The 24,907-nt window shown below is 48.7% G+C and overlaps 1 protein-coding gene across 4 annotated transcripts; it reads left to right on the forward strand.

The window, feature by feature from the left end:
- Positions 1 to 167: 167 nt before the first annotated feature.
- SUGP2 (SURP and G-patch domain containing 2) lies at positions 168 to 24,146 on the forward strand. Of its 4 annotated transcripts, none has more exons than XM_071578064.1 (10): positions 168 to 342; positions 1,379 to 3,124; positions 5,907 to 6,024; positions 7,573 to 8,054; positions 8,212 to 8,323; positions 9,771 to 10,276; positions 14,141 to 14,205; positions 15,918 to 16,054; positions 20,252 to 20,372; positions 23,759 to 24,146. In XM_071578064.1, the coding sequence occupies exons 1-9, from the start codon at positions 243 to 245 to the stop codon at positions 20,370 to 20,372; spliced, it is 3,387 nt and encodes a 1,128-aa protein (XP_071434165.1). In that variant the 5' UTR covers positions 168 to 242; the 3' UTR covers positions 23,759 to 24,146. The 4 variants fall into 4 exon arrangements, with proteins under 4 accessions (XP_071434165.1, XP_071434168.1, XP_071434167.1 ...); XM_071578067.1 differs by having other exon boundaries at positions 9,771 to 10,042; XM_071578066.1 differs by lacking the exon at positions 23,759 to 24,146 and adding an exon at positions 20,548 to 21,498.
- Positions 24,147 to 24,907: the final 761 nt, after the last annotated feature.

Consider the following 24,907-nt stretch of genomic DNA (forward strand, 5'->3'; position numbering starts at 1 on the left):
CTCCTCCTCCCTGAGGGCGGTGGCTCCTCTCGAGTCCCTCTCCGGCTCCTCCTCCCGGGGGCGGTGGCCCCGCTCCGTTCCCTGTCCGGCTCCACCACCCGGGGGCGGTGGCTCCTCTCGGGCCCCTCATCGTTCCCTCCCCGGCTCCTCCTCCGGAGTGGCGGGCGGGCCCCGCGGAGGCCGCGCCTCCCCCAGGCCCGGAGCAGGCCCGTGCCCGCCGCCCGCGGCCCCGCAGGGCTACAATGGCCTCGCGGCGCGTCCCCCGCGACACGTTCGGGGCCGCGGGGCAGGAGCGGGCCCAGCGGTACCGCCCGGAGGCCTCGGGGCAGGAGCGATTCAAAGGTGAGCGGCTGTGCCCGCCGTGCGGCGGTGCCTCCACACCCGGTCTGCTTGTACCGACGGGCAGCGGTTCGGCGTGGAGGGCGAATTCCCGGGGGGGAAAAAGGGATTGCAGACAAAGGAATTCTTGTTCAGGGTGTGGGTCTGGTTTCAGGGAGGTCTCCGGGAGCATCCCCGCAGGGTGGGATTCTACTGATGCTTAATTAGTTAATTAAATATAGCAGCGCATAGAAAGCCTTTGGGGGTCTCTATTTCCTGTTGGTTTTGAATTAAAAGCCAAAGGCAGAACGTTCATCCTCGTAAAGGGACACAAAACGTGATCTCCAAATGGTTTTATCTTCTAAATTTCATCTATAAAATGGCTATAAATCAACTTGGATCACATTCACAGGAATGTACATTGATAGGAGAGTTTCAAGATGAGATTTGTTATTTTTAAAGTCCCCTGAGCCCTGAAGAGGTGATTTCTATTAAATAATTTATTTCTATTCTTCATATGCATATTCCAGACTTCATTTTTTCAAGTATTCTTTGCTTTCTGCAATGAACTACTGGAATGAGGGAATAGGAATCTTGGGTAATTTTAAAGTCAGAAATATTGGGAATTTCTGCAGTGTTATTTTAGATAATTGTGGATGAGTTTGGAGAAAACAGAAGCTGTGGAATTCCTCCCTCAGCCTGGGAATTCTGCTCTGGGTGCCAAGGTGGGGATCAGCCACAGGTTGGACTCGATGCTTTGGGAGGTCTTTTCCAATCTCAGTGTCTCTGTGAAACAAAAAGTTGAGGCTTTTGGTGTTTCTCCATCTGAGAAACCCCATTTTGAAGCACAACATCAGCCTCTTCCTCTGCTGAGGAAAATAAAAGGGGTTTGTAGCAGAACTTGAGTTACTCAAAGTAGGTGAGAAACCAAAGAGGACCATCCTGAAGTCAGATATGTGTGTTTTCTCCAGCCACTTTGATATCTTGACTCTTTTAAGCCTCTAATTATGCTCATTAAATGGGGTGTTCTCAACATTACTGGTGTATTTTCTCCTTCCAGCCCCCTCCAGGCCCATCCCGAGGCCACGATACGACGAGGGCCGATACCCCCACGAGGAGTGGGCTGAAGACCCCCAGGAAGATTATCCAGGACCTTCCTACAGACCTGCAAGCCCCTTCCTGCACAAGGACAACTATTACCATGAGCCCTACGGCCACCCCGTGCCACGGGACCGGGAATTCAACCGGGAATACGGGCACCCACCTTCCCAAAATAGGGAATACGGGCACCCACCTTCCCAAAATAGGGAGTATGGACACCCACCTTCCCAGAACAGGGAGTATGGGCACCCACCTTCCCAGAACAGGGAGTATGGGCACCCACCTTCCCAAAATAGGGAGTATGGACACCCACCTTCCCAAAATAGGGAGTATGGGCACCCACCTTCCCAGAACAGGGAGTATGGGCACCCACCTTCCCAAAATAGGGAGTATGGACACCCACCTTCCCAGAACAGGGAGTATGGTCGCCCGGGATCGCGTGACCGGGAGTACGGACACCCAACTTCCCATGAGAGGGATTATGAGGAGCAGGATTATGGTCCTCCTGACTCTTGGGAAGCAACCAGTGGAGGACATGAACCTGATTTTAGCTCTTCAGAGATCTTGGGGGATTTCAGATCCCCAGGACTCTTGGATGAAGAGTATGTGGAAAATCAGGAGTACGATGCGGAGTTCGGGGTCCGGGACGGCGAGTTCCGAGCCCCGATGTGGAGGGGGGGCCTTGGCAGGGGGAGAGTCCTGCGGGGCAAGAGGCTGACGAGGGGTGTGGTTAAAGCTAAAGTGTTCAAAGGAGACATCAAAGCTCCCCTGAAGAAGTGGGACATGAAAAAACCACAGCCAGGCCTCGATCCAAAGCCACCGGAGCAACCCCTGGAAGGTGCTGACCGAGCCAACCAGCGGCCGGTGCCCGTCCCGAAGCTGCCTCCGAGGCCAACCCTGACAGCCCAGAGACCCATCCTGAGGCTCCCAAAACCTGCCCACGTGCTGAGGAACCTCAGCTTGGACCTTGTGGATAAATCAGACATTTTTTCCACCTTTGGCATGGAGATCATCAAGTGGGCTGGGTTCCACTCCGTCAAGACCGACGCCGAGTTCTCGCGGCTCTTCGGCGCTCTCTTCCAGCTGGAGACAGAGACCTGTGCCAAAATGTTGGCTTCCTTCAAGTGCTCCCTGAGGCCAGAGCACAGAGATTACTGTTTCTTCACCATCAAGAGCTTACAACACGCTGCCCTCAAGACCCCCAAGGTGGACAACGAGTTTTTAAACATGCTCCTGGCCAAGGGGGCCGTGAAGACCAAGAACTGCTTCTTTGAGGTCATCAAACCTTTTGATAAGTACATCATGAGGCTCCAGGACAGGCTCCTCAAAGGGGTCACCCCTCTGCTCATGGCCTGCAATGCCTACGAGCTGAGCATCAAAACCAGTGGGTTTGGGAACCCCAGAGAAATGGCCAGTGCTTTTGAGACCACGGTGTCTCTGTGTCGGAAGTCTCTGGCTCTGCTGGGACAAACCTTTGCCCTGGCATCTGTTTTCAGGCAGGAGAAGATCCTGGAAGCTGTGGGGCTTCAGGAGATGGCTCCAGCACCAACACTCTTCCCAAACTTCGATGATTCCATGCTCTTTGGAAGGGAGTACATTGACAACTTGAAGGCTTGGTTGGACAAGAGTGGGTATCCAATCCAGGTGAAAAAACCCGAAGCGGAGCCCACGGAGCAGCTTCAAACCCCCCCTGCTGACCCCCAAGGTAAAGGGGAGGGAACTGCCCTGAGGTGGAAGTTCTTGTGGCTCATTTCTGTGGTTTCAGAAGGTCAGGAATTGTTGATTGTGGGGATTCCATGCCAGTCCCCAGCAGCTGAGGCAGGGAGGGAATGCTCTGTTGGCTCCTTCCTCTGGCACCTGCTTAGACCTTAAACCTTATTCAACTTCAGATCCTTTAACATTCTGTTTTTTCCTAATTCAACTTCAGATTCTTTCACATTCAGTTTTTTCCTAATTCAACTTCAGATCCTTTCAGATTTTTTTCCTAATTGAAATTCAGATCCTTTCTGATACAGTTTTTATCTTATTGAACTTCAGGTCCTTTCAGATTCAGTTTTTTCCTAATTCAACTTCAGATCCTTTCAGATTTTTTCCTTAATGAACTTCAGATCCTTTCAGATTAATTTTTTTCCTAATTGAACTTCAGATCCTTTCAGATTCAGTTTTTTCCTTATTCAGCTTCAGATTCTTTCTCATTCATTTTTTCCTAATTGAACTTCAGATCCTTTCTGATTAATTTTTTCCTTATTCAACTTCAGATCCTTTCAGATTCAGATTTTTCCTTAATGAATTTCAGATTATTTTTTTCCTAATTGAACTTCAGATCCTTTCTGATTATTTTTTTCCTATTTCAACTTCAGATCCTTTCACATTCAGATTTTTCCTTAATGAATTTCAGATTCTTTCAGATTAATTTTTTCCTAATTGAACTTCAGATCCTTTCAGATTAATTTTTTCCTTATTGAATTTCAGATCTTTTCAGATTCATTTTTTCCTTATTGAATTTCAGATCCTTTCAGATTAATTTTTTCTTTTTTGAACTTCAGATCCTTTCAGATTCAGTTTTTTTCCTTATTGAATTTCAGATCTTTTCAGATTCATATTTTTTTCTTTCAGATTATTTTTTTCCTTCAGATCCTTTCACATTCAGTTTTTTCCTTATTGAACTTCAGATTCTTTTCAGATTATTTTTTTCCTAATTGAATTTCAGATCCTTTCAGATTAATTTTTTCCTTAATGAACTTTAGATTCTTTCACATTCAATTTTTTCCTAATTGAACTTCAGATCCTTTCAGATTAATTTTTTCCTTATTGAATTTCAGATCCTTTCAGTTTTTTCCTTATTCAACTTCAGATCCTTTCAGATTCCTTTTTTCCTTATTGAATTTCAGATCTTTTCAGATTCATTTTTTCCCTTTTTCAACTTCCCATTCTTTCTGATTCATTTTTTTTCCCAATGGAACTTCAGGTCGTTTCAGCTTCACTTTTTTTTGCCCCAAATCCTTTTGGTGCAGTAAGAAATGCCCTTTTTAAGGATGACTTCACTTGCCCAGGTTGGCCAAGGGTAAGAGCTTGTCACAATAAGCTGGTCCAGGACCTGAGTTAAAGCTCAGAGGCTTCCTGGATTTATTCCAGGTTTGGAAGGGGTGCCTGGGGAAGAATTTGGTCACTCTGCCCCTCTCCTCGACCTTGGGGAGGCCCATCTGGAGTGTTGTGGTCAATTCTGGTCCTCAGAAAGTTCCAGAAGGACATGAAGCTGCTGGAGAGGGTCCAGCAGAGGCCACAGAGGTGATTTGGGGTCTGGAGCATCTCCCTGCTGAGCAGAGACTGCAGGAGCTGGGCCTGGTTAGTCTGGAGAAGGGAAGGCTGAGAGGGGGTCCCATCAACCCATGAACATCTCCAAGGGGTGTCAGAGGACACTCCCAGACCCTTCCCAGTGGTGCCCAGGGACAGGACAAGCAGTGATGGCCATCAACTAACCCAGTGTCACCTCAACCTCAGGAAGAACTTCTTCCTATGAAGGGTGGCAGAGCCTGGAAGGGAGTGGATCTCCTTCTGGAGACATCAAACCCACCTGGATGAGTTGCTGTGTCACCTGCTCGAGGTTGGACTGGAGGATCTCCAGGGGTTCCTTGCAACCCCAGCTCTCCTGAGCTCTGCATTAAGTGCTGTTTTCTCTTGTTTCCTGTGTCACCTGCTTGAGGTTGGACTGAGGGATCTCCAGAGGTCCCTTCCAACCCCAACTCTCCTGGGGCTCTTCATTAAGTGCTGTTTCCTCTTGTTTCCTGTGTCACCTGCTTGAGGTTGGACTGGGGGATCTCCAGGTGTCCCTTCCAACCCCAGCTCTCCTGAGCTCTGCATTAAGTGCTGTTTTCTCTCACTGTTTCCTGTGTCACCTGCTCCAGGTTGGACTGGGGGATCTCCAGAGGTCCCTTCAACCCCAGCCCTTGTGGGCTCTGCATTAAATGCTGTTTTCTCTTAATGTTTCCTGTGTCACCTGCTCCAGGTTGGACTGAGGGATCTCCAGAGGTCCCTTCCAACCCCAGCTCTTGTGAGCTCTGCATTAAGTGCTGTTTTCTCCTAATATGTTTCCTGTGTCACCTGGTCCAGGTTGGACTGGAGGATCTCCAGGGGTCTCTTCCAACCCCAGCCCTTGTGGGCTCTGCATTAAGTGCTGTTTCCTCTTGTTTCCTCTGTCACCTGCTCCAGGTTGGACTGGAGGATCTCCAGAGGTTCCTTGCAACCCCAGCTCTCCTGAGCTCTGTCATTAAATGCTGTTTTCTCTTGTTTCCTGTGTCACCTGCTCCAGGTTGGACTGGGGCATCTCCAGGGGTCCCTTCCAACCCCAGCTCTCCTGAGCTCTGCCATTAAATGCTGTTTTCTATTAATATGTTGAATAATTGCAAAGGTCAAAGAATGAAGTGGATGCTCTGATGATGATGATGAGGATCAATGGCTGGATTTGATGGGTTTTTGTCTCCCCACAGCCCCCCAACGAGCTGACAGGAGAGTTGTGCAGACCATTGAGCAGCTGGTGAGCAGCATCGTGGCAGGAACTGTCTCTGCCAAGGACAGGAGTGCCCAGAAGAGCTGCCCTGAGTACTGGTGGGTGTGTTTGAACTGGGTGCTGTTGGGATGCCTCTCTCTGCTGGTGATATTTGGAATATTTCATTGAGCTCAGGGTTTCAGTGGGTGGAAGATCAAAGCCTGTTGTGTGTGGAGATGTTTCCACAGCTAATTATAATTCCTGCCATCCCTGGAAGTTGTCCTGGTGCTCCTGTGGGTCACGTTGCTTTTGATGTGACAGTGATGACTGTTTGTCACTCCAAAGGCAAAGTGATCAAAGGAATTTGCATGTAGGAGATGAACAACTCAATGGAGGTGATACAAACACCCAGGAAGGCAACAGGCTTAGGGATTTAATGTTCCAGGAATAGTGTGGGAAAGCTGAGACACTTCCAAGTGTGATGATCAATTCATGTGACAGCATCTCCTCCTGTGTGAGCTGCAGCAGAGCTGCTTAATTACTCCCCAAATGATTGATGTCAAAGCCTTCCATTATTGATTTGCTTGGCACACTTTCCTTGCTGCTTTGGAGGTGGAGTTGGCTGAGATTCCCAGGAAAACCTGCCCAGGCTCACACTGACACAGCACCTGGACAAGAAGGGTGGATTGCTGAGCTTGGGATGCTGTCACAGCTGAGCTTTGAGTTCCTTTCAGTGCTCCAGGCTGGGCACAGAGTGGCTGGAGAGGGACCAGGGGCAAAGGGACCTGGGGGGACTGAGGGACAGGAAGCTCAACAGGAGCCACCAGTGTGCCCAGGTGGCCAAGAAGGCCAAGGGGATCCTGGCCTGGATCCAAACTAGCGTGGCCAGCAGGCCCAGGGCAGTGACCCTTCCCCTGGACTCTGCCTTGGGGAGGCCACACCTTGAGTGTTGTGTTCAGTTCTGGGCCCCTCAGTTGAGGCAAGAGATTGAGGGGCTGGAGCGGGGCCAGAGAAGAGCAACGAGGCTGGAGAAGGGACTGGAGGTGGCACTGAGTGTCCTCTGAAACACCTCCAGGGACAGAGAATCCACCAGGTCTTGATCCAACCCCACTGGGATCAGCAGCCCAGGGCACGGAGTGCCAGAGTGATCCCAGTGGGGTTGGATCAAGGGTTGGACTTGATGAGCTCAGAGGTCTCTTCCAAGCCAAGTGAGAAGAGAAGAGCAACGAGGCTGGAGAAGGGAGTGGAGCACAAGTGCTGTGGGGAGAGGCTGAGGGAGCTGGGGGTGTTGAGCCTGGAGAAGAGGAGGCTCAGAGGTGACCTCAGCACTGTCTGGAACTGCCTGAAGGGAAGTTCTGGCCAGCTGGGGGTTGGTCTCTTCTCCCAGGCACTCAGCAATAGGACAAGGGGGGCTCAAGCTCTGCCAGGAGAAATTGGAGTTGGAGATCAGAAGGAAATTCTTTGCAGAGAGAGTGCTCAGGGATTGGAATGGGCTGCCCAGAGACGGGGTGGATTCCCCATCCCTGGAGGGTTTTCAGCTGAGCTTGGCCGTGGCACTGAGTGCCATGATCTGGTAAAGGGACTGGAGTTGGCCCAAGGGTTGGACTTGATGATCTCAGAGGGCTTTTCCAACCCAATCCATTCTAGGATTCTCTGCTTCTCCCCAGGTTCCTGTCTGATGAAGACAGTCTGGAGTACAAATATTACAGACTGAAGCTGGCAGAGATGCAGAGGAGGAAGGAGGAGGGTGGGGAGGGCAGGACCCCTGGAGAAGCTGCCCCAGAGTCCCTCAGGGCTCTGCTGTACGCCAGGAAAGTCGCCAGCATCAAGAGAAGGCTCTTCAAAAGGAGGAGACCTGGAGTGCTGCCCCGAGGTGGGAGCAGAGGCAGGAAGGTGAGGAGAGCAACCATAGGGACACAGACTGTGCTTTCAGCTGGGACAGTGCTGAAGCACCAAGACAAACATCTTCCAGGTCCTGCCCAGGGAAAGGTCTCCGTGTCCCAGCAAAACCCTTCCTTTGGCACCAGCCTGTCCCCACCAGGTGCCCCCAGCCCCGAGGCCTCCCTGCCAGCAGAGGACAAGGCACAGCCTGAGGATGTGGCAGAACCAGCAGAGCTTTTCCCACCGTTGGCCTCTCAGTTTCCTGATGGTAAGTGAAGGTTCAGGATTGGATTTGAGTGTGAGAAAAGAACAGAGTTGAATGTTCTGCTGGATGTTCTCAAAGTTATTTGTTGAAGTTGATGGGTCTCAACTGTCCTGCCCTGGTAGTTTTGGAGGAACCTGACAGAGCCTTTGGTTTCTTGCAGTGGATGCCAAAACCATGGAAACTGCAGAGAAACTTGCCAAGTTTGTTGCTCAGGTAGGACCAGAAATCGAGCAGTTCAGCATAGACAACAGTGCAGATAACCCAGAGCTGTGGTGAGTAACTGCAGATAACCCAGAGCTGTGGTGAGTAACTGAACCTTCTTCTGTGCCAAGGGGCTGCCCAGAAACCTCCAGAAACTCTCGGGCTGTTTGCTGAGTGTGGTTTTATCCAGTGTGTTCAGGAACAGAGGGATGGGGGGCAGTTCTGCCTCTTGTCTTCAGCAGCTCCATTCATGGTGAATATCGGAAATGGCTGAGAAAGGAAGGGAGGAAGGAAGGGAGGGAAGGAAGGAAGGAAGGAAAGGAAGGGAAGGAAGGAAGGAAGGAAGGAAGGAAGGAAGGAAGGAAGGAAGGAAGGAAGGAAGGAAGGAAGGAAGGAAGGAAGGAAGGAAGGAAGGAAGGAAGGAAGGAAGGAAGGAAGGAAGGAAGGAAGGAAGGAAGGAAGGAAGGAAGGAAGGAAGGAAGGAAGGAAGGAAGGAAGGAAGGAAGGAAGGAAGGAAGGAAGGAAGGAAGGGAGGAAGGAAGGAAGGGAGGGAAGGAAGGAAGGAAGGAAGGAAGGAAGGAAGGAAGGAAGGAAGGGAGGAAGGAAGGAAGGGAGGGAAGGAAGGAAGGAAGGAAAGGAAGGGAAGGAAGGGAGAGAAGGGAGGGAAGGAAGGGAGGGAGGGAAGGAAGGAAGGAAGGAAGGAAGGAAGGAAGGAAGGAAGGAAGGAAGGAAGGAAGGAAGGAAGGAAGGAAGGAAGGAAGGAAGGAAGGAAGGAAGGGAGGGAGGAAGGGAGGGAGGAAGGGAGGAAGGGAGGAAGGAAGGAAGGAAGGGAAGGAAGGAAGGAGGGAGGAAAGGAAAGGAAAGGAAAGGAAAGGAAAGGAAAGGAAAGGAAAGGAAAGGAAAGGAAAGGAAAGGAGAGGAAAGGAAAGGAGAGGAGAGGAAAGGAAAAGAGAAAGAAAGGAAGGAAGGAAGGAAGGAGGGAGGGAAGGAAGGAAGGAGGGAGGGAAGGTAGGGAAAGAAAGAAAAAGGAAGAAAAGAAAGAAAGAAAGGAAGGAAGAAAGAAAGGAAGGAAGAAAGAAGGAAGGAAAGAAGAAGAAGAAAGAAAGAAAGAAAGAAAGAAAGAAAGAAAGAAAGAAAGAAAGAAAGAAAGAAAGAAAGAAAGAAAGAAAGAAAGAAAGAAAGAAAGAAAGAAAGAAAGAAAGAAAAGAAAAACACTCCTCCCAAATGCTAATTTCTTTCTTTTTTATGCTAAATAATCAGATTGAATCTTGAAACACTGCTCTGCCAAAGTATTTTTAAGATGATTCCACTGAATTCTTCACAGCACAACTTGGAAAGTGCTGCTCAACATCAGAGTTGAATAGAACAATTCCTGTTTGTGGTACCTGCTCTCAGGGAACCCTGCAAAAAAATGACCACTCAGACATTACCCAGAGATTCATTTCTAATTTCTTGCTCCACACCAGGTAAAGCAAATCTCTCTCTGGTGTTATTTTCACTGTTGTTTCTTCTGCTCAGGTTCCTACAGGACCAAACCAGTTCTGCTTTCAAGTTCTACCGAATGAAGGTCTACGAGTTGTGTCCCTCCATCAACTTCAGTGCTGTGTCTGAAGCAGCTGATGCTGGAGAAGGTGCCAAGGCTGGAGAGAGGAATGTGGATGTTTCAGAGGAGGAGGAGGAGGAGGAGGAGGAAGAAGAAGAGGAAGAAGACAATGAGGAGGATGCTGAGTTTGAGGAGGACATTTCCCAGGCTGTGGCAGAGGAGGGAGACGAGGAGGACGTGGCAGCAGGTAGAGGTGTGGCAACCCCAGAGGAAGAGCTGGTTTCCAACTCAGCAGAGGGCAGCTCAGCAGGTGAAGGGCAGCTGCCCAGCCCCTCTGATGGTGCTGTACCAACTCTGTCGACACAGGCACCACCTCCTGCCCCTGGCACCCCCTTCCCTCGCAAGCGAGTCAGCAGCAAGTCCCTGAAGGTTGGCATGATCCCTGCCTCTAAGAGGATCTGCCTCATAGAGGAACCCAAAGGTGAGGGCTGCTTCAGGGGGAAGCAGTGGGCAAGTCCTGATTTTTGGGGGGGTTTTGGTGGTGGTTGTTGGCCAAGATTGTAATTTTAGGTACAAAAATAACGTTCACTTTAAATGTTAAACTGAGCCAGGAGAAGCTGAACAAGTCATGGAACAGCTTTTGTGTTCTGGTTTGTGTCCTCAAATATTCTTCCCAAAAGGTGAGTCTTATTTAAAAGATAATTAGTGGGTATCAGGACAGAACTCCTAATTTTTAGGAATTTTTTTGCTGGTGGTTTTTGACCAAAAGACTTTAATTTTTTGGTACAAAAATGAGCACAACCTTCACTTCAAATGTTCCCTAAACTGACCCAGGAGAGGCTGAACAGGTCATGGAACAGCTTTTGTGTTCTGGTTTGTGTCCTCAAATATTCTTCCCAAAAGGTGAGTCTTATTTAAAAGAGAATTAGTGGGTATCAGGACAGAATTCCTAATTTTTATGTATTTTTTTTCTGGTGGTTTTTGGCCAAAAGAATTTTCTAATTTTTTGATTCAAAAAGAAGAACATTCACTTTAAATGTTCCCTAAACTGAGCCAGGAGAAGCTGAACAGGTCATGGAACAGCTTTTGTGTTCTGGTTTGTATCCTCAAATATTCTTACCAAAAGGTGAGTCTTCCTAAAAGAGAATTAGTGGGTATCAGGACAGAATTCCTAAATTTTATATATTTTTTTCTGGTGGTTGTTGGCCAAAGGAATTCTAATTTTTTGATACAAAAATGAGCACAACCTTCACTTCAAATGTTCCCTAAACTGAGCCAGGAGAGGCTGAACAGGTCATGGAACTGCTTTTGTGTTCTGGTTTGTGTCCTCAAATATTCTTACCAAAAGGTGAGTCTTTCTAAAAGATACTTAGTGGGTATCAGGACAGAATTCCTAATTTTTAGGTATTTTTTTTCTGGTGGTTTTTGGCCAAAGGATTCTAATTCTTTGGTACAAAAAGAAGAACATTCACTTTGAATGTTCCTTAAACTGACCCAGGAGAAGCTGAACAGGTCATGGAACAGCTTTTGTGTTCTGGTTTGTGTCCTCAAATATTCTTACCAAAAGGTGAGTCTTATTTAAAAGAGAATCTGTTGCTATCAGGACAGAATTCCTAATTTTTATATAATTTTTTTTGGTGGTTGTTGGCCAAAGAATTCTAATTTTTTGATGCAAAAAGAAGAACATTCACTTTGAATGTTCATTAAACTGAGCCAGGAGAAGCTGAACAAGTCATGGAACTGCTTTTGTGTTCTGGTTTGTGTCCTCAAATATTCTTACCAAAAGGTGAGTCTTTCTAAGAGATAATTAGTGGGTATCAGGACAGAATTCCTAATTTTTAGGTATCTTTTTGTTGGTTGTTGGTCAAAAGGATCCTAATTCTTTAGTACAAAAAAGAACATTGACTTCAAATGTTCCCTAAAGTGGCACAGATGAGCTCAACATTCACTTTGAATGTTCCTTAAACTGAGCCAGGAGAGGCTGAACAAGTCATGGAACAGCTTTTGTGTTCTGGGGCAAAGTTTGTATCAAACACTCCTCAAATATTCTCTAAGTATAAACTCAGTTTCTTCTCTGTTTTCTAATTCTATTCAGCTCTTCCTTGGTGGTTGTGATTTCAGGCACTGAGTTAGAGCTGAGTTGGAGGCACCTCCTGGAGTTCTTTGGGGTGTCCTTTTGGGGCTGTGTGTGGGACAGATGTTTGTGTGGGACAGATGTTTGTGTGGGACAGATGTTTGTGTGGGACAGATGTTTGTGTGGGACAGATGTTTGTGTGTGAGACAGATGTTTGTGTGTGAGACAGATGTTTGTGTGGGACAGATGTTTGTGTGGGACAGATGTTTGTGTGTGAGACAGATATTTCTGTGTATAAAACAGCTGTTTCTGTGGGTCAAACAACTCCCTGACAGGTTGTTGTAGCCAGCTGGGGGTTGGTCTCTTCTCCCAGACAACCAACAGTAGGACAACGGGGGGCTCAAGCTCGGCCAGGGGAAATTGGAGATCAGGTAGAAATTCTTTGCAGAGAGAGTGCTCAGGGATTGGAATGGGCTGCCCAGAGAGGGGGTGGATTCTCCATCCCTGGAGGTTTTTCAGCTGAGCTTGGCCATGGCACTGAGTGCCATGATCTGGTAAAGGGACTGGAGTTGGAGCAAGGGTTGGACTTGATGATCTCAGAGGGCTTTTCCAACCCAATCCATTCTATGAGTCTGTGGATGTGGCACTGAGTGAGAATCCACCACATCTTGATCCAACCCCACTGGGATCACCAGCCCAGGGCACGGAGTGCCAGAGTGATCCCAGTGGGGTTGGATCAAGGGTTGGACTTGATGAGCTCAGAGGTCTCTTCCAAGCCAAGTGAGAAGAAAAGAGCAACGAGGCTGGAGAAGGGACTGGAGCACAAGTGCTGTGGGGAGAGGCTGAGGGAGCTGGGGGTGTTGAGCCTGGAGAAGAGGAGGCTCAGAGGTGACCTCAGCACTGTCTGGAACTGCCTGAAGGGAAGTTCTGGCCAGCTGGGGGTTGGTCTCTTCTCCCAGGCACTCAGCAATAGGACAAGGGAGGCTCAAGCTCTGCCAGGGGAAATTGAAGTTGGAGATCAGGTGGAAATTCTTTGCAGAGAGAGTGCTCAGGGATTGGAACGGGTGGATTCTCTGTCCCTGGAGGTGTTTAAGAGGAGACTGGATGTGGCACTGAGTGAGAATCCACCACGTCTTGATCCAACTCCACTGGGGTCACTCTGGCACTCCGTGCCCTGGGCTGGTGATCACAGTGGGGTTGGATCAAGGGTTGGATTTGATGATCTTGGAGGTCTTTTCCAACCCAATCCATTCTGTGATTCTGTGTCCCTCTGCACAAACATCTCTCCCCGGGCACAGACCCCTCTCCCCGGGCACAGACCCCTCTCCCCGGGCACAGACATCTCTCCCTGGGCACAGAGCCCTCTCCCTGGGCACAGACCCCTGTCCCTGGGCACAGACCCCTCTCCCTGAGCACAGACCCCTGTCCCTGGGCACAGAGCCCTCTCCCTGGGCACAGTCCCCCCAGCTCAGGTGTCTCTGCTCTCACAGACCCCTCTCCCTGGGCACAGACCCCTCTACCCCCAGCTCAGCTGTCTCTGCTCTCACAAACACCTCTCCCCGGGCACAGAGCCCTCTCCCCGGGCACAGAGCCCTCTCCCCGGGCACAGTGCCCTCTCCCTGGGCACTCTCCCCCCAGCTCAGCTGTCTCTGCTCTCACGGACCCCTCTCCCTGGGCACAGAGCCCTCTCCCTGGGCACTCTCCCCCCAGCTCAGCTGTCTCTGCTCTCACAGAGCCCTCTCCCCGGGCACAGAGCCCTCTCCCCGGGCACAGAGCCCTCTCCCTGGGCACAGAGCCCTCTCCCCGGGCACAGACCCCTCTCCCCGGGCACAGACCCCTCTCCCCGGGCACAGAGCCCTCTCCCTGGGCACAGACCCCTCTCCCCGGGCACAGAGCCCTCTCCCCGGGCACAGAGCCCTCTCCCCGGGCACAGAGCCCTCTCCCTGGGCACAGACCCCTCTCCCCGGGCACAGACCCCTCTCCCTGGGCACAGAGCCCTCTCCCTGGGCACTCTCCCCCCAGCTCAGCTGTCTCTGCTCTCACAGACCCCTCTCCCTGGGCACAGACCCCTCTCCCTGGGCACAGTGCCCTCTCCCCGGGCACAGACCCCTCTCCCTGGGCACAGTGCCCTCTCCCTGGGCACTCTCCCCCCAGCCCAGCTGTCTCTGCTCTCACAGACCCCTCTCCCTGGGCACAGACCCCTCTCCCTGGGCACAGTGCCCTCTCCCCGGGCACTCTCCCCCAGCCCAGCTGTCTCTGCTCTCCCCGCAGTGCACGAGCCTGTCAGGATCGCCTATGACAGACCCAGGGGCTGCCCAGTCACCAAGAAGAAGAAGGTAAAGAACCCAAAATGTGTCTCTGCCATCCAATCCAACTCCCCAAAGTGGTCCTGGCAAAGCCTGGACTAACCCTGAGCAGAGCTGGGACCCCTCCTGAAAACCTGCTGGGTTTAGGGTTGAAATACCTGTGTCAAAATTACACATTTTGTGATGAGAGGACTATTGAGTTAATAAAAAATAATGTAAACCAATAATATAAACCAATACTATAAACCAATACTATAAACCAATACTATAAACCAATACTATAAACCAATAATATAAACCAATAATATAAACCAATAATATAAACCAATAATATAAACCAATAATATAAACCAATAATATAATATAAACCAATAATATAAACCAATACTATAAACCAATACTATAAACCAATAATATAATATAAACCAATACTATAAACCAATAATATAAAACAATAACATAATATAAAACAATACTATAAAACAATAATATAATATAAAACAATAATATAAACCAATACTATAAACAATAATATAATATAAACCAATAATATAAACCAATAATATAAACCAATAATATAAAACACTAATATAAAACAATAATATAAAACAATAATATAATATAAAACAATAATATAAAACAATACTACAGAACAATAATATAATATAAAACAATAATATAAAACAATACTACAGAACAATAATATAATATAAAACAATAATATAAACCAATACTATAAACAATAATATAATATAAAACAATAATATAAACCAAGACTATAAAACAATAATATAATATAAACCAATAATATAAACCAATAATATAAACCAATAATATAAACCAATAATATAAAACACTAATATAAAACAATAATATAAAACAATAATAGAAAACAATAATATAAACCAATAATATAAACCAATACTATAAAACAATACTATAAAACAATAATATAAACCAATAATATAAACCAATAATATAATATAAAACAATATTATAAAACAATAATATAAAGCAATAATATAAAACAATAATATAAACCAATAGTATAAACCAATTATATAATATAAAACAATAATATAAAACAATAATATAATTTAAAACAATAATATAAAACAATAATATAAAACAATAATATAAAACAATAATATAATATAAAACAATAATATAAAACAACAATATAAACGAATGATATAAAACAATAATATAATTTAAAACAATAATATAAACCAATACTATAAAACAATACTATAAAACAATAATATAAACCAATACTATAAACCAATACTATAAACCAATACTACAAACCAGTGTGTGCTTTGCTGCCTGCAGAGCACGTTGCAGTTTTCCAGAATTGGAGGGATGTTCTTTGAGTGCTGCTGTGTTTGTAACAGGGATTTAGTCCTCAGCCCATTCAATATTTATTATTACTCAATATTATTATTCAATATTTATTAATATTTTTATTATTATTTCTATTATTAAAAATCCATAACAACTTTTTAAAAAACAAAAGTGGATTATTTGCTATCAAATAATGTAATTAAACCATTGGAGAACTGAAATAAGTGTCTTTTAACCCAGCAAATCTTTGATTTTCCTTTGAAACTCCCCAAGTGCTGCCCAAAAAAAGCCATTTCTGCCCTGCCCACCTCCCTCTCTCTCTCAGCTCCTGCTGGGGGGGCACTGGAGCCATTTCAGCCCATCCTCTCCCCACCCACCTTTGCTTTGCTGCTCCACAGAAACCCAAGGACCTGGAATTCTCCCACAAGAGGCTGACCCCTGGGAATGTGGGGTTCCAGATGCTGCAGAAGATGGGCTGGCAGGAGGGGCACGGCCTGGGCACCCGAGGGCGAGGCATCCGGGAGCCTGTGCCAGTGTACGTGGTGGGCACGCCCTGCTGGGCTTTGGGACAGGCTGGGAATGGTCCTGGGAATGCTGGAATGGTTTTAAACACACTGCCCTGGCCTCAGGATCCAGTTGGCACAAAACCTTAAGTGGCATTTGGGGATGTGCCACCCATTGTGGGTTTGGTTTCATTCTTAATTATGTGATCCGAGAGCCTGTGCCAGTGTAGGTGGTGGGCACGCCCTGCAGGGCTTTGGGACAGGCTGGGAATGGTCCTGGGAATGCTCTGGGAATGCTGGAATGGTTTTAAACACACTGCCCTGGCCTCAGCATCCAAACCCTCAGTGGCATTTGGGGATGTGCCAACCCCAGGGTGGGTTTCATTGTGTTTTCACTCTTAATTAAGTGATCCAAGAGCCTGTGCCAGTTTAGGTGGTGGGCACACCCAGTGGGGCTTTGGGAGAGGCTGGGAATGGACCTGGGAATGCTCTGGGAATGCTGGAATGGTTTTAAACACACAGCCCTGGCCTCAGCATCCTGTTGGCACAAAACCTTAAGTGGCATTTGGGGATGTGCCACCCATTGTGGGTTTGGTTTCATTCTTAATTAAGTGATCCCAGAGCCTGTGCCAGTTTGGGTGGTGGGCACGCCCTGCAGGGCTTTGGGACAGGCTGGGAGTGCTCTGGGAATGCTCTGGGAATGCTGGAATGGTTTTAAACACACAGCCCTGGCCTCAGGATCCAAACCCTCAGTGGCATTTAGGGATGTGCCAACCCCAGGGTGGGTTTGGTTGTGGTTTCACTCTTAATTAAGTGATCCGAGAGCCTGTGCCAGTTTAGGTGGTGGGCACACCCAGTGGGGCTTTGGGAGAGGCTGGGAATGGACCTGGGAATGCTCTGGGAATGCTGGAATGGTTTTAAACACACAGCCCTGCCCTCAGCATCCTGTTGGCACAAAACCTTAAGTGGCATTTGGGGATGTGCCACCCATTGTGGGTTTGGTTTCATTCTTAATTAAGTGATCCCAGAGCCTGTGCCAGTTTGGGTGGTGGGCACGCCCTGCTGGGCTTTGGGACAGGCTGGGAATGCTCTGGGAATGCTGGAATGGTTTTAAACACACTGCCCTGTCCTCAGCATCCAAACCCTCAGTGGCATTTGGGGATGTGCCAACCCCAGGGTGGGTTTGGTTGTGTTTTCATTCTTAGTTAAGTGATCCAAGAGCCTGTGCCAGTTTGGGTGGTGGGCACGCCCTGCAGGGCTTTGGGACAGGCTGGGAGTGCTCTGGGAATGCTCTGGGAATGCTGGAATGGTTTTAAACACACAGCCCTGGCCTCAGGATCCAAACCCTCAGTGGCATTTGGGGATGTGCCAACCCCAGGGTGGGTTTGGTTTCACTCTTAATTAAGTGATCCCAGAGCCTGTGCCAGTTCAGGTGGTGGGCACACCCTGCAGGGCTTTGGGACAGGCTGGGAATGCTCTGGGAATCCTGGCAGGGGGTTTATGAACACACAGCCCTGTCCTCAGGATCCAGTTGGCACAAAACCTTAAGTGGCATTTAGGGATGTGCCACCCCCAGGGTGGGTTTGGTTTCACTCTTAATTAAGTGATCCGAGAGCCTGTGCCAGTTTGGGTGGTGGGTACGCCCTGCAGGGCTTTGGGACAGGCTGGGAGTGCTCTGGGAATGCTCTGGGAATGCTGGAATGGTTTTAAACACACTGCCCTGGCCTCAGGATCCAAACCCTCAGTGGCATTTAGGGATGTGCCACCCATTGTGGGTTTGTTTTCACTCTTAATTATGGGATCCAAGAGCCTGTGCCAGTTTAGGTGGTGGGCACGCCCTGCAGGGCTTTGGGACAGGCTGGGAATGCTCTGGGAATGCTCTGGGAATGCTGGAATGGTTTTAAACACACAGCCCTGTCCTCAGCATCCAAACCCTCAGTGGCATTTGGGGATGTGCCAACCCCAGGGTGGGTTTGGTTGTGTTTTCACTCTTAGTTAAGTGATCCAAGAGCCTGTGCCAGTTTGGGTGATGGGAATGCCCTGCAGGGCTTTGGGAGAGGCTGGGAATGGTCTGGGAATGCTCTGGGAATGCTGGAATGGTTTTAAACACACTGCCCTGGCCTCAGGATCCAAACCCTCAGTGGCATTTAGGGATGTGCCAACCCCAGGGTGGGTTTGGTTTCACTCTTAATTAAGTGATCCCAGAGCCTGTGCCAGTTTGGGTGGTGGGAACAACCTGCAGGACTTTGGGAGAGGCTGGGAATGGTCTGGGAATGCTGGAATGGTTTTAAACACACTGCCCTGTCCTCAGCATCCTGTTGGCACAAAACCTTAAGTGGCATTTGGGGATGTGCCACCCATTGTGGGTTTGGTTTCACTCTTAATTAAGTGATCCCAGAGCCTGTGCCAGTTTGGGTGGTGGGCACGCCCTGCAGGGCTTTGGGACAGGCTGGGAATGCTCTGGGAATGGTCCTGGGAATGCTCTGGGAATCCTGGCAGGGGGTTTATGAACACACATCCCTGTCCTCAGGATCCAGTTGGCACAAAACCTTAAGTGGCATTTGGGGATGTGCCAACCCCAGGGTGGGTTTGGTTGTGTTTCACTCTTAATTACGTGATCCAAGAGCCTGTGCCAGTTTGGGTGATGGGAATGCCCTGCAGGGCTTTGGGACAGGCTGGGAATGCTCTGGGAATGCTGGAATGGTTTTAAACACACATCCCTGTCCTCAGCATCCAGTTGGCACAGCACTTGAGTGGCATTTGGGGATGTGCCACCCATTGTGGGTTTGGTTTCACTCTTAATTAAGTGATCCCAGAGCCTGTGCCAGTTTAGGTGGTGGGCACGCCCTGCAGGGCTTTGGGACAGTCTGGGAATGGTCCTGGAATGCTCTGGGAATGCTGGAATGGTTTTAAACACACTGCCCTGTCCTCAGCATCCTGTTGGCACAGCAGGCTCCAAAAACCTGGGTGGCATTTGGGGATGTGCCAACCCCAGGGTGGGTCTGGTTGTTTCCCTCTCAGATGGCACTCCTTGCACTGCCCAGGGAGAGTAAGGGCAGTGCCAGGAGGTGCCTGGGGGTTTGTCCTGCAAATTCTGGGCTTTAATCTTCATTTTGGCAGGTGAAGTTGGTGTATCCAGTGGGCACCAGTGCCAGGGAATGGGGGGCACCTCCCTGTGGGTGGTATCTCCTTGTGGGTAATGCCTCCTCACTCCCCACCTGAACAAGGAGCAGACTTTGCCCTTGGAATTCTGACTTTCCCCTGGAATTCTGACTTTCCCTTTGAGTTGTGATTTCTCTTTGAGTTGTGACTTTCCCTTTGTTGTGTGACTTTCCCCTTGGAATCCCGATTTTTCCCCTTGGAATCCCGATTTTTCCCCTTGGAATTCTGACTTTCCCCTTGGAATTCTGACTTTCCCCCTGGAATTCTGACTTTCCCCTTGGAATTCTGACTTTCCCCTTGAGTTGTGTCTTTCCCTTTGAGTTGTGACTTTCCCCTTGAGTTGTGACTTTCCCTTGGAATTCTGACTTTCCCACTGAATTATAACTTTCCCCTGGAATTATGAGTTTCCCCCCTGGAATTCTGACTTTCCCTTCGAGTTGTGACTTTCCCTTTGTTGTGTGACTTTCCCCTGGAATCCCGACTTTCCCCTTGGAATCCCGACTTTCCCCTTGGAATCCCAATTTTCCCCTTGGAATCCCGACTTTCCCCTTGGAATCCCGATTTTCCCCTTGGAATCCCGACTTTCCCCTTGGAATCCCGACTTTCCCCTTGGAATCCCGATTTTCCCCTTGGAATCCCGACTTTCCCCTTGGAATCCCGACTTTCCCCTTGGAATTCTGACTTTCCCCTTGGAATTCTGACTTTCCCCTTGGAATTCTGACTTTCCCTTTGAGTTGTGATTTCCCTTTGAGTTGTAACTCTCCCTTGGAATTCTGACTTTCCCTTGGAATTCTGACTTTCCCTTGGAATTCTGACTTTCCCTTCGAGCTGTGCCTTTCCCTTTGAGTTGTAACTCTCCCTTGGAATTCTGACTCTTCCTTGGAATTCTGACTCTTCCTTGGAATTCTGACTCTCCCTTGGAATTCTGACTTTCCCTTCGAGCTGTGCCTTTCCCTTCGCGCTCTGGCTCTGCCCCCGAGTGCCATCCCCGTTGGGGGCTGTTCCTCTCTGCTCCCTGTGCCCTGTGCTGTGCCAGGGCTTGTTCTAACCCTCCCTTTGCTCCCCAGGGGTGCCACCTCTGCCGGGGAGGGCTTGGGTGTTGCAGGAGAAGACAACAAAGAAGATGCATTTGATGTTTTCCGCCAGAGGATGATCCAAATGTACAGGCAGAAAAGAGCCAGTAAATAGGTAGGTGTTGATGCCAGGCCTGGCCAATCCTCCCTCCAGGGCTGGGCCATCCTCCCATCCCAAGAATTTCCTGCTCTTTTTTCCATGAGTGGCTCAGCTTGGGGTTCTTTGGAATTCCCTGGAAATTCAGCCCTGCAGGAACTGCTGTATCCCCCCCCCAAATTTTGCTTTCCAGGTGGGACATAAAAGACTGGCTGGCTCCAAAGTGCTGTGGGAAGGACCTTCAGCAGAGCATGAGGAGCACTTTGGTCTTTAGTGGTGGACTTAAAGCTCTTGTGTTGAATGTTCTCCAAGACCCAAGTCAGTCTCGTGCTGTTCAAGCATGAGGAGCACTTTGGTCTCCATTGGTGGACTTGAAGCTCTTGTGTTGGAGTGTTCTCCAAGACTCAAGTCAGTCTCGTGCTGTCCAAGCATGAGGAGAACTTTGGTCTCTAATGGTGGACTTGAAGCTCTTGTGTTGAAATGTTCTCTGACTCAAGTCAGTCTTGTGCTGTCCAAGCATGAGGAGAACTTTGGTCTCCATTGGTGGACTTGAAGCTCTTGTGTTAAAATGGTCTCCAAATCTGGAGTTGGTCTCGTGCTGTTCAAGCTGAGCATGAGGAGCACTTTGGTCTCTATTGGTGGACTTGAAGCTCTTGTGTTGAAATGTTCTCCAAGACTCGAGTCAGTCTCGTGCTGTCCAAGCTGAGCATGAGGAGAACTTTGGTCTTTAGTGGTGGACTTGAAGCTCTTGTGTTGAATGTTCTCCAAGACTCAAGTCAGTCTCGTGCTGTCCAAGCATGAGGAGAACTTTGGTCTCTATTGGTGGACTTGAAGCTCTTGTGTTGGAATGTTCTCCAAAACTGGAGTTGGTTTCATGCTGTCCAAGCATGAGGAGAACTTTGGTCTCCATTGGTGGACTTGAAGCTCTTGTGTTGAAGTGTTCTCTGACTCGAGTCAGTCTCGTGCTGTTCAAGCTGAGCATGAGGAGAACTTTGGTCTCTAATGGTGGACTTGAAGCTCTTGTGTTGAATGTTCTCCAAGACTGGAGTCAGTCTCGTGCTGTCCAAGCATGAGAAGAACTTTGGTCTCTATTGGTGGACTTGAAGCTCTTGTGTTGAAATGTTCTCCAAGACTCAAGTCAGTCTTGTGCTGTTCAAGCTGAGCATGAGGAGAACTTTGGTCTTTAGTGGTGGACTTGAAGCTCTTGTGTTGAATGTTCTCCAAGACTCAAGTCAGTCTCGTGCTGTTCAAGCATGAGGAGAACTTTGGTCTCTATTGGTGGACTTGAAGCTCTTGTGTTGGAATGTTCTCCAAAACTAGAGTCAGTCTCGTGCTGTTCAAGCATGAGGAGCACTTTGGTCTCCATTGGTGGACTTGAAGCTCTTGTGTTGAAGTGTTCTCTGACTCGAGTCAGTCTCGTGCTGTTCAAGCTGAGCATGAGGAGAACTTTGGTCTCTAATGGTGGACTTGAAGCTCTTGTGTTGAATGTTCTCCAAGACCCAAGTCAGTCTCCTGCTGTTCAAGCATGAGGAGAACTTTGGTATCCATTGGTGGACTTGAAGCTCTTGTGTTGGAATGTTCTCCAAGCTGACAACTTGGGTGTCACCTTCTGAGGAGGAACCAGCAGGTTTGGGCTCAGAGGTGCCTCTTTGTCTCTCATTCTCTTTCTCTCTCTGGCCAAATTTGCCTGATTTGTGAGGAGATTCCTCAGCAAAAGATGGAATAAGTGACATGAAAACCCCCCCATGGTTTGATTCTGGTCCTTCCTGAACCCCCCAATCTTCCCAAATTCAGCTCTTCTGGAAGGCAGGGCAGGTTTTGTGACACTCCACTTTGTGGAAGGCTCAATCTCCAATCCCCTTTCTGCACAAACCACTTTTTCTTCCCTCCCTGCACCACTTGGAAGAGTCTCCACCTCTTTATGTGTCTGGTTTGGGTGGGAATTCCCAGGATGAACATCTGAGTTCAACCCTGAGCCCTTCCTTGGAAACCTCAGCTGGGAAAAGTTTATTGTTTTTTTGCTTTGCTCTCAACAAGTGCAGTTTGAGAAGGGCTTTAGGCTTCTCTTGAGTCCAGTTTAGAGTCCTGAGCATAAAGATGGACCTTGGGAACTGCTGCTGAGCCCAGTTTAGAGTCCTGAGCATGAAGGTGGACCTTGGGAACTGCTGCTGAGCCCAGTTTAGAGTCCTGAGCATAAAGGTGGACCTTGGGAACTGCTGCTGAGCCCAGTTTAGAGTCTTGAGCATGAAGATGGACCTTGGGAACCTTTCTGGGTCCAGTTTAGAGTCCTGAGGATGAAGATGGACCTTGGGAACTGCTGCTGAGCCCAGTTTAGAGTCCTGAGCATGAAGATGGACCTTGGGAACTTCTCTTGAGTCCAGTTTAGAGTCTTGAGCATAAAGATGGATCTTGGGAACTGCTGCTGAGCCCAGTTTAGAGTCCTGAGCATAAAGGTGGACCTTGGGAACCTTCCTGAGCCCAGTTTAGAGTTCTGAGCATAAAGGTGGACCTTGAGAACTTCTCTTGAGTCCAGTTTAGAGTCTTGAGCATGAAGGTGGACCTCGAGTACCTTCCTGAGCCCAGTTTAGAGTCCTGACCATGAAGATGGACCTTGGGAACCTTCCTGAGCCCAGTTTAGAGTCTTGACCATGAAGATGGATCTTGGGAACTGCTGCTGTCCTTCCTGGGTCCAGTTTAGAGTTCTGAGCATAAAGATGAACCTTGGGAACTGCTGCTGAGTCCAGTTTAGAGTCTTGAGCATGAAGACAGACTTTGGGAACCTTCCTGGGTCCAGTTTTGAGTCCTGACCATGAAGAAGGACCTTGGGAACCTTCCTGAGCCCAGTTTAGAGTCTTGACCACGAAGATGGATCTTGGGAACTGCTGCTGTCCTTTCTGAGCCCAGTTTAGAGTCCTGACCATGAAGATGGACCTTGGGAACCTTCCTGAGCCCAGTTTAGAGTCCTGACCATAAAGATGGACCTTGGGAACCTTCCTGAGCCCAGTTTAGAGTCCTGACCATGAAGATGGACCTTGGGAACCTTCCTGAGCCCAGTTTAGAGTCCTGACCATGAAGATGGACCTTGGGAACCTTCCTGAGCCCAGTTTAGAGTCCTGACCATGAAGATGGACCTTGGGAACCCCTGAGCTGCTCCCTGGCTGTGCCACACCTGACTGTTGAACCTGCTGAGATTCCAGCCCTGTCCACCCTCTGCCCCTTCGGTCTCGTTCCCCCAAGAGCTGCCCTTCCTTTGGCCCCAGGAACCCCCCCCTTGGTACTTTCCTTGTGCCCTTCCCGAGGCACCTCTGAGCCCTTTGCCAGCCTTGGGTGACGTGAAACGTTTGTGCTGCTGCCCCTTTGCCCTGCTGGAGGTTTTGACAAGCTTCTCTCTCTGTTATTTTTAGTTCCAGGTTCTCTTCCATGAAGACTCCAAACTTCAGTGACCATTTTAAGCTTAACTCCAGTGCTGTGTCTGCTGCCTTTGGGTTGGGCTGTTGCCATTTAATCCTGTAGAGAGTTTGCTCCTTTCTGTCCTGTGCAGATGCAGCTTGTGCTGGAAAACCCATTTGGTGTAAGTAAAAAAGAAAAAAAAACAAACCACCTTGTTAGAACTGTTAATTAATTAATTAATTGATTGATTAATTAACCTTTTCATATCTGCCAGAAATGTAGAACTCAACAACCTCTGGGCTCAATGTTTGCCTTGTGAGTTTGGCCATTTGGGAGGGATATCCATCCTTTGGGCACTTCCAGTGGGGTTGTATCCCAATAAAAATGGGATTTGGGAATGTTTTTTCTGTGCTGTTCAATGTCTCTGGTGAGAAATCATTTCTTGGTTCCTTTTTCCCGTGGCTTTTGGTGCATAAAATCCATCCCCACACGCCCCAGAGTTTCCCCCTCCAGCTCCTTTGCCACCAATTACTGAGAACCAGAGAATGGATTGGGTTGGAAAAGCCCTCTGAGATCCTCAAGTCCAACCCTTGGTCCAACTCCAGTCCCTTTACCAGATCATGGCACTCAGTGCCATGGCCAAGCTCAGCTCCCCAGGGATGGGGAATCCACCCCCTCTCTGGGCAGCCCATTCCATCAATCCAACCCTTGATCCAACCCCACTCCATACCCTGGGCTGGTGATCCCAGTGGGGTTGGATCAAGATGTGGTGGATTCTCACTCAGTGCCACATCCAGTCTCCTCTTAAACACCTCCAGGGACAGAGAATCCACCCATTCCAATCCCTGAGCACTCTCTCTGTAAAGAATTTCTACCTGATCTCCAACTTCAATTTCCCCTGGCAGAGCTTGAGCCCCCCTTGTCCTATTGCTGAGTGCCTGGGAGAAGAGACCAACCCCCAGCTGGCCAGAACGTCCCTTCAGGGAGTTCCAAACAGTGCTGAGGTCACCTCTGAGCCTCCTCTTCTCCAGGCTGAACACCCCCAGCTCCCTCAGCCTCTCCCCACAGCACTTGTGCTCCAGTCCCTTCTCCAGCCTCGTTGCTCTTCTCTTCTCACTTGGCTTGGAAGAGACCTCTGAGCTCATCAAGTCCAAGCCTTGATC

The sequence above is a fragment of the Pithys albifrons genome, chromosome 27 (assembly GCF_047495875.1).
Source record: "Pithys albifrons albifrons isolate INPA30051 chromosome 27, PitAlb_v1, whole genome shotgun sequence".
In the NCBI taxonomy this organism is placed as follows: domain Eukaryota; kingdom Metazoa; phylum Chordata; class Aves; order Passeriformes; family Thamnophilidae; genus Pithys; species Pithys albifrons.

Coding starts and splice junctions, on each gene's coding strand:
- SUGP2 (XM_071578064.1), top strand. CDS start 243: ATGGCCTCGCGGCGCGTCCCCCGCGACACGTTCGGGGCCGCGGGGCAG. Junction 3,125..5,906: donor CCCCCCTGCTGACCCCCAAG/GTAAAGGGGAGG, acceptor GTCTCCCCACAG/CCCCCCAACGAGCTGACAGG. Junction 10,277..14,140: donor CCTCATAGAGGAACCCAAAG/GTGAGGGCTGCT, acceptor CTCTCCCCGCAG/TGCACGAGCCTGTCAGGATC.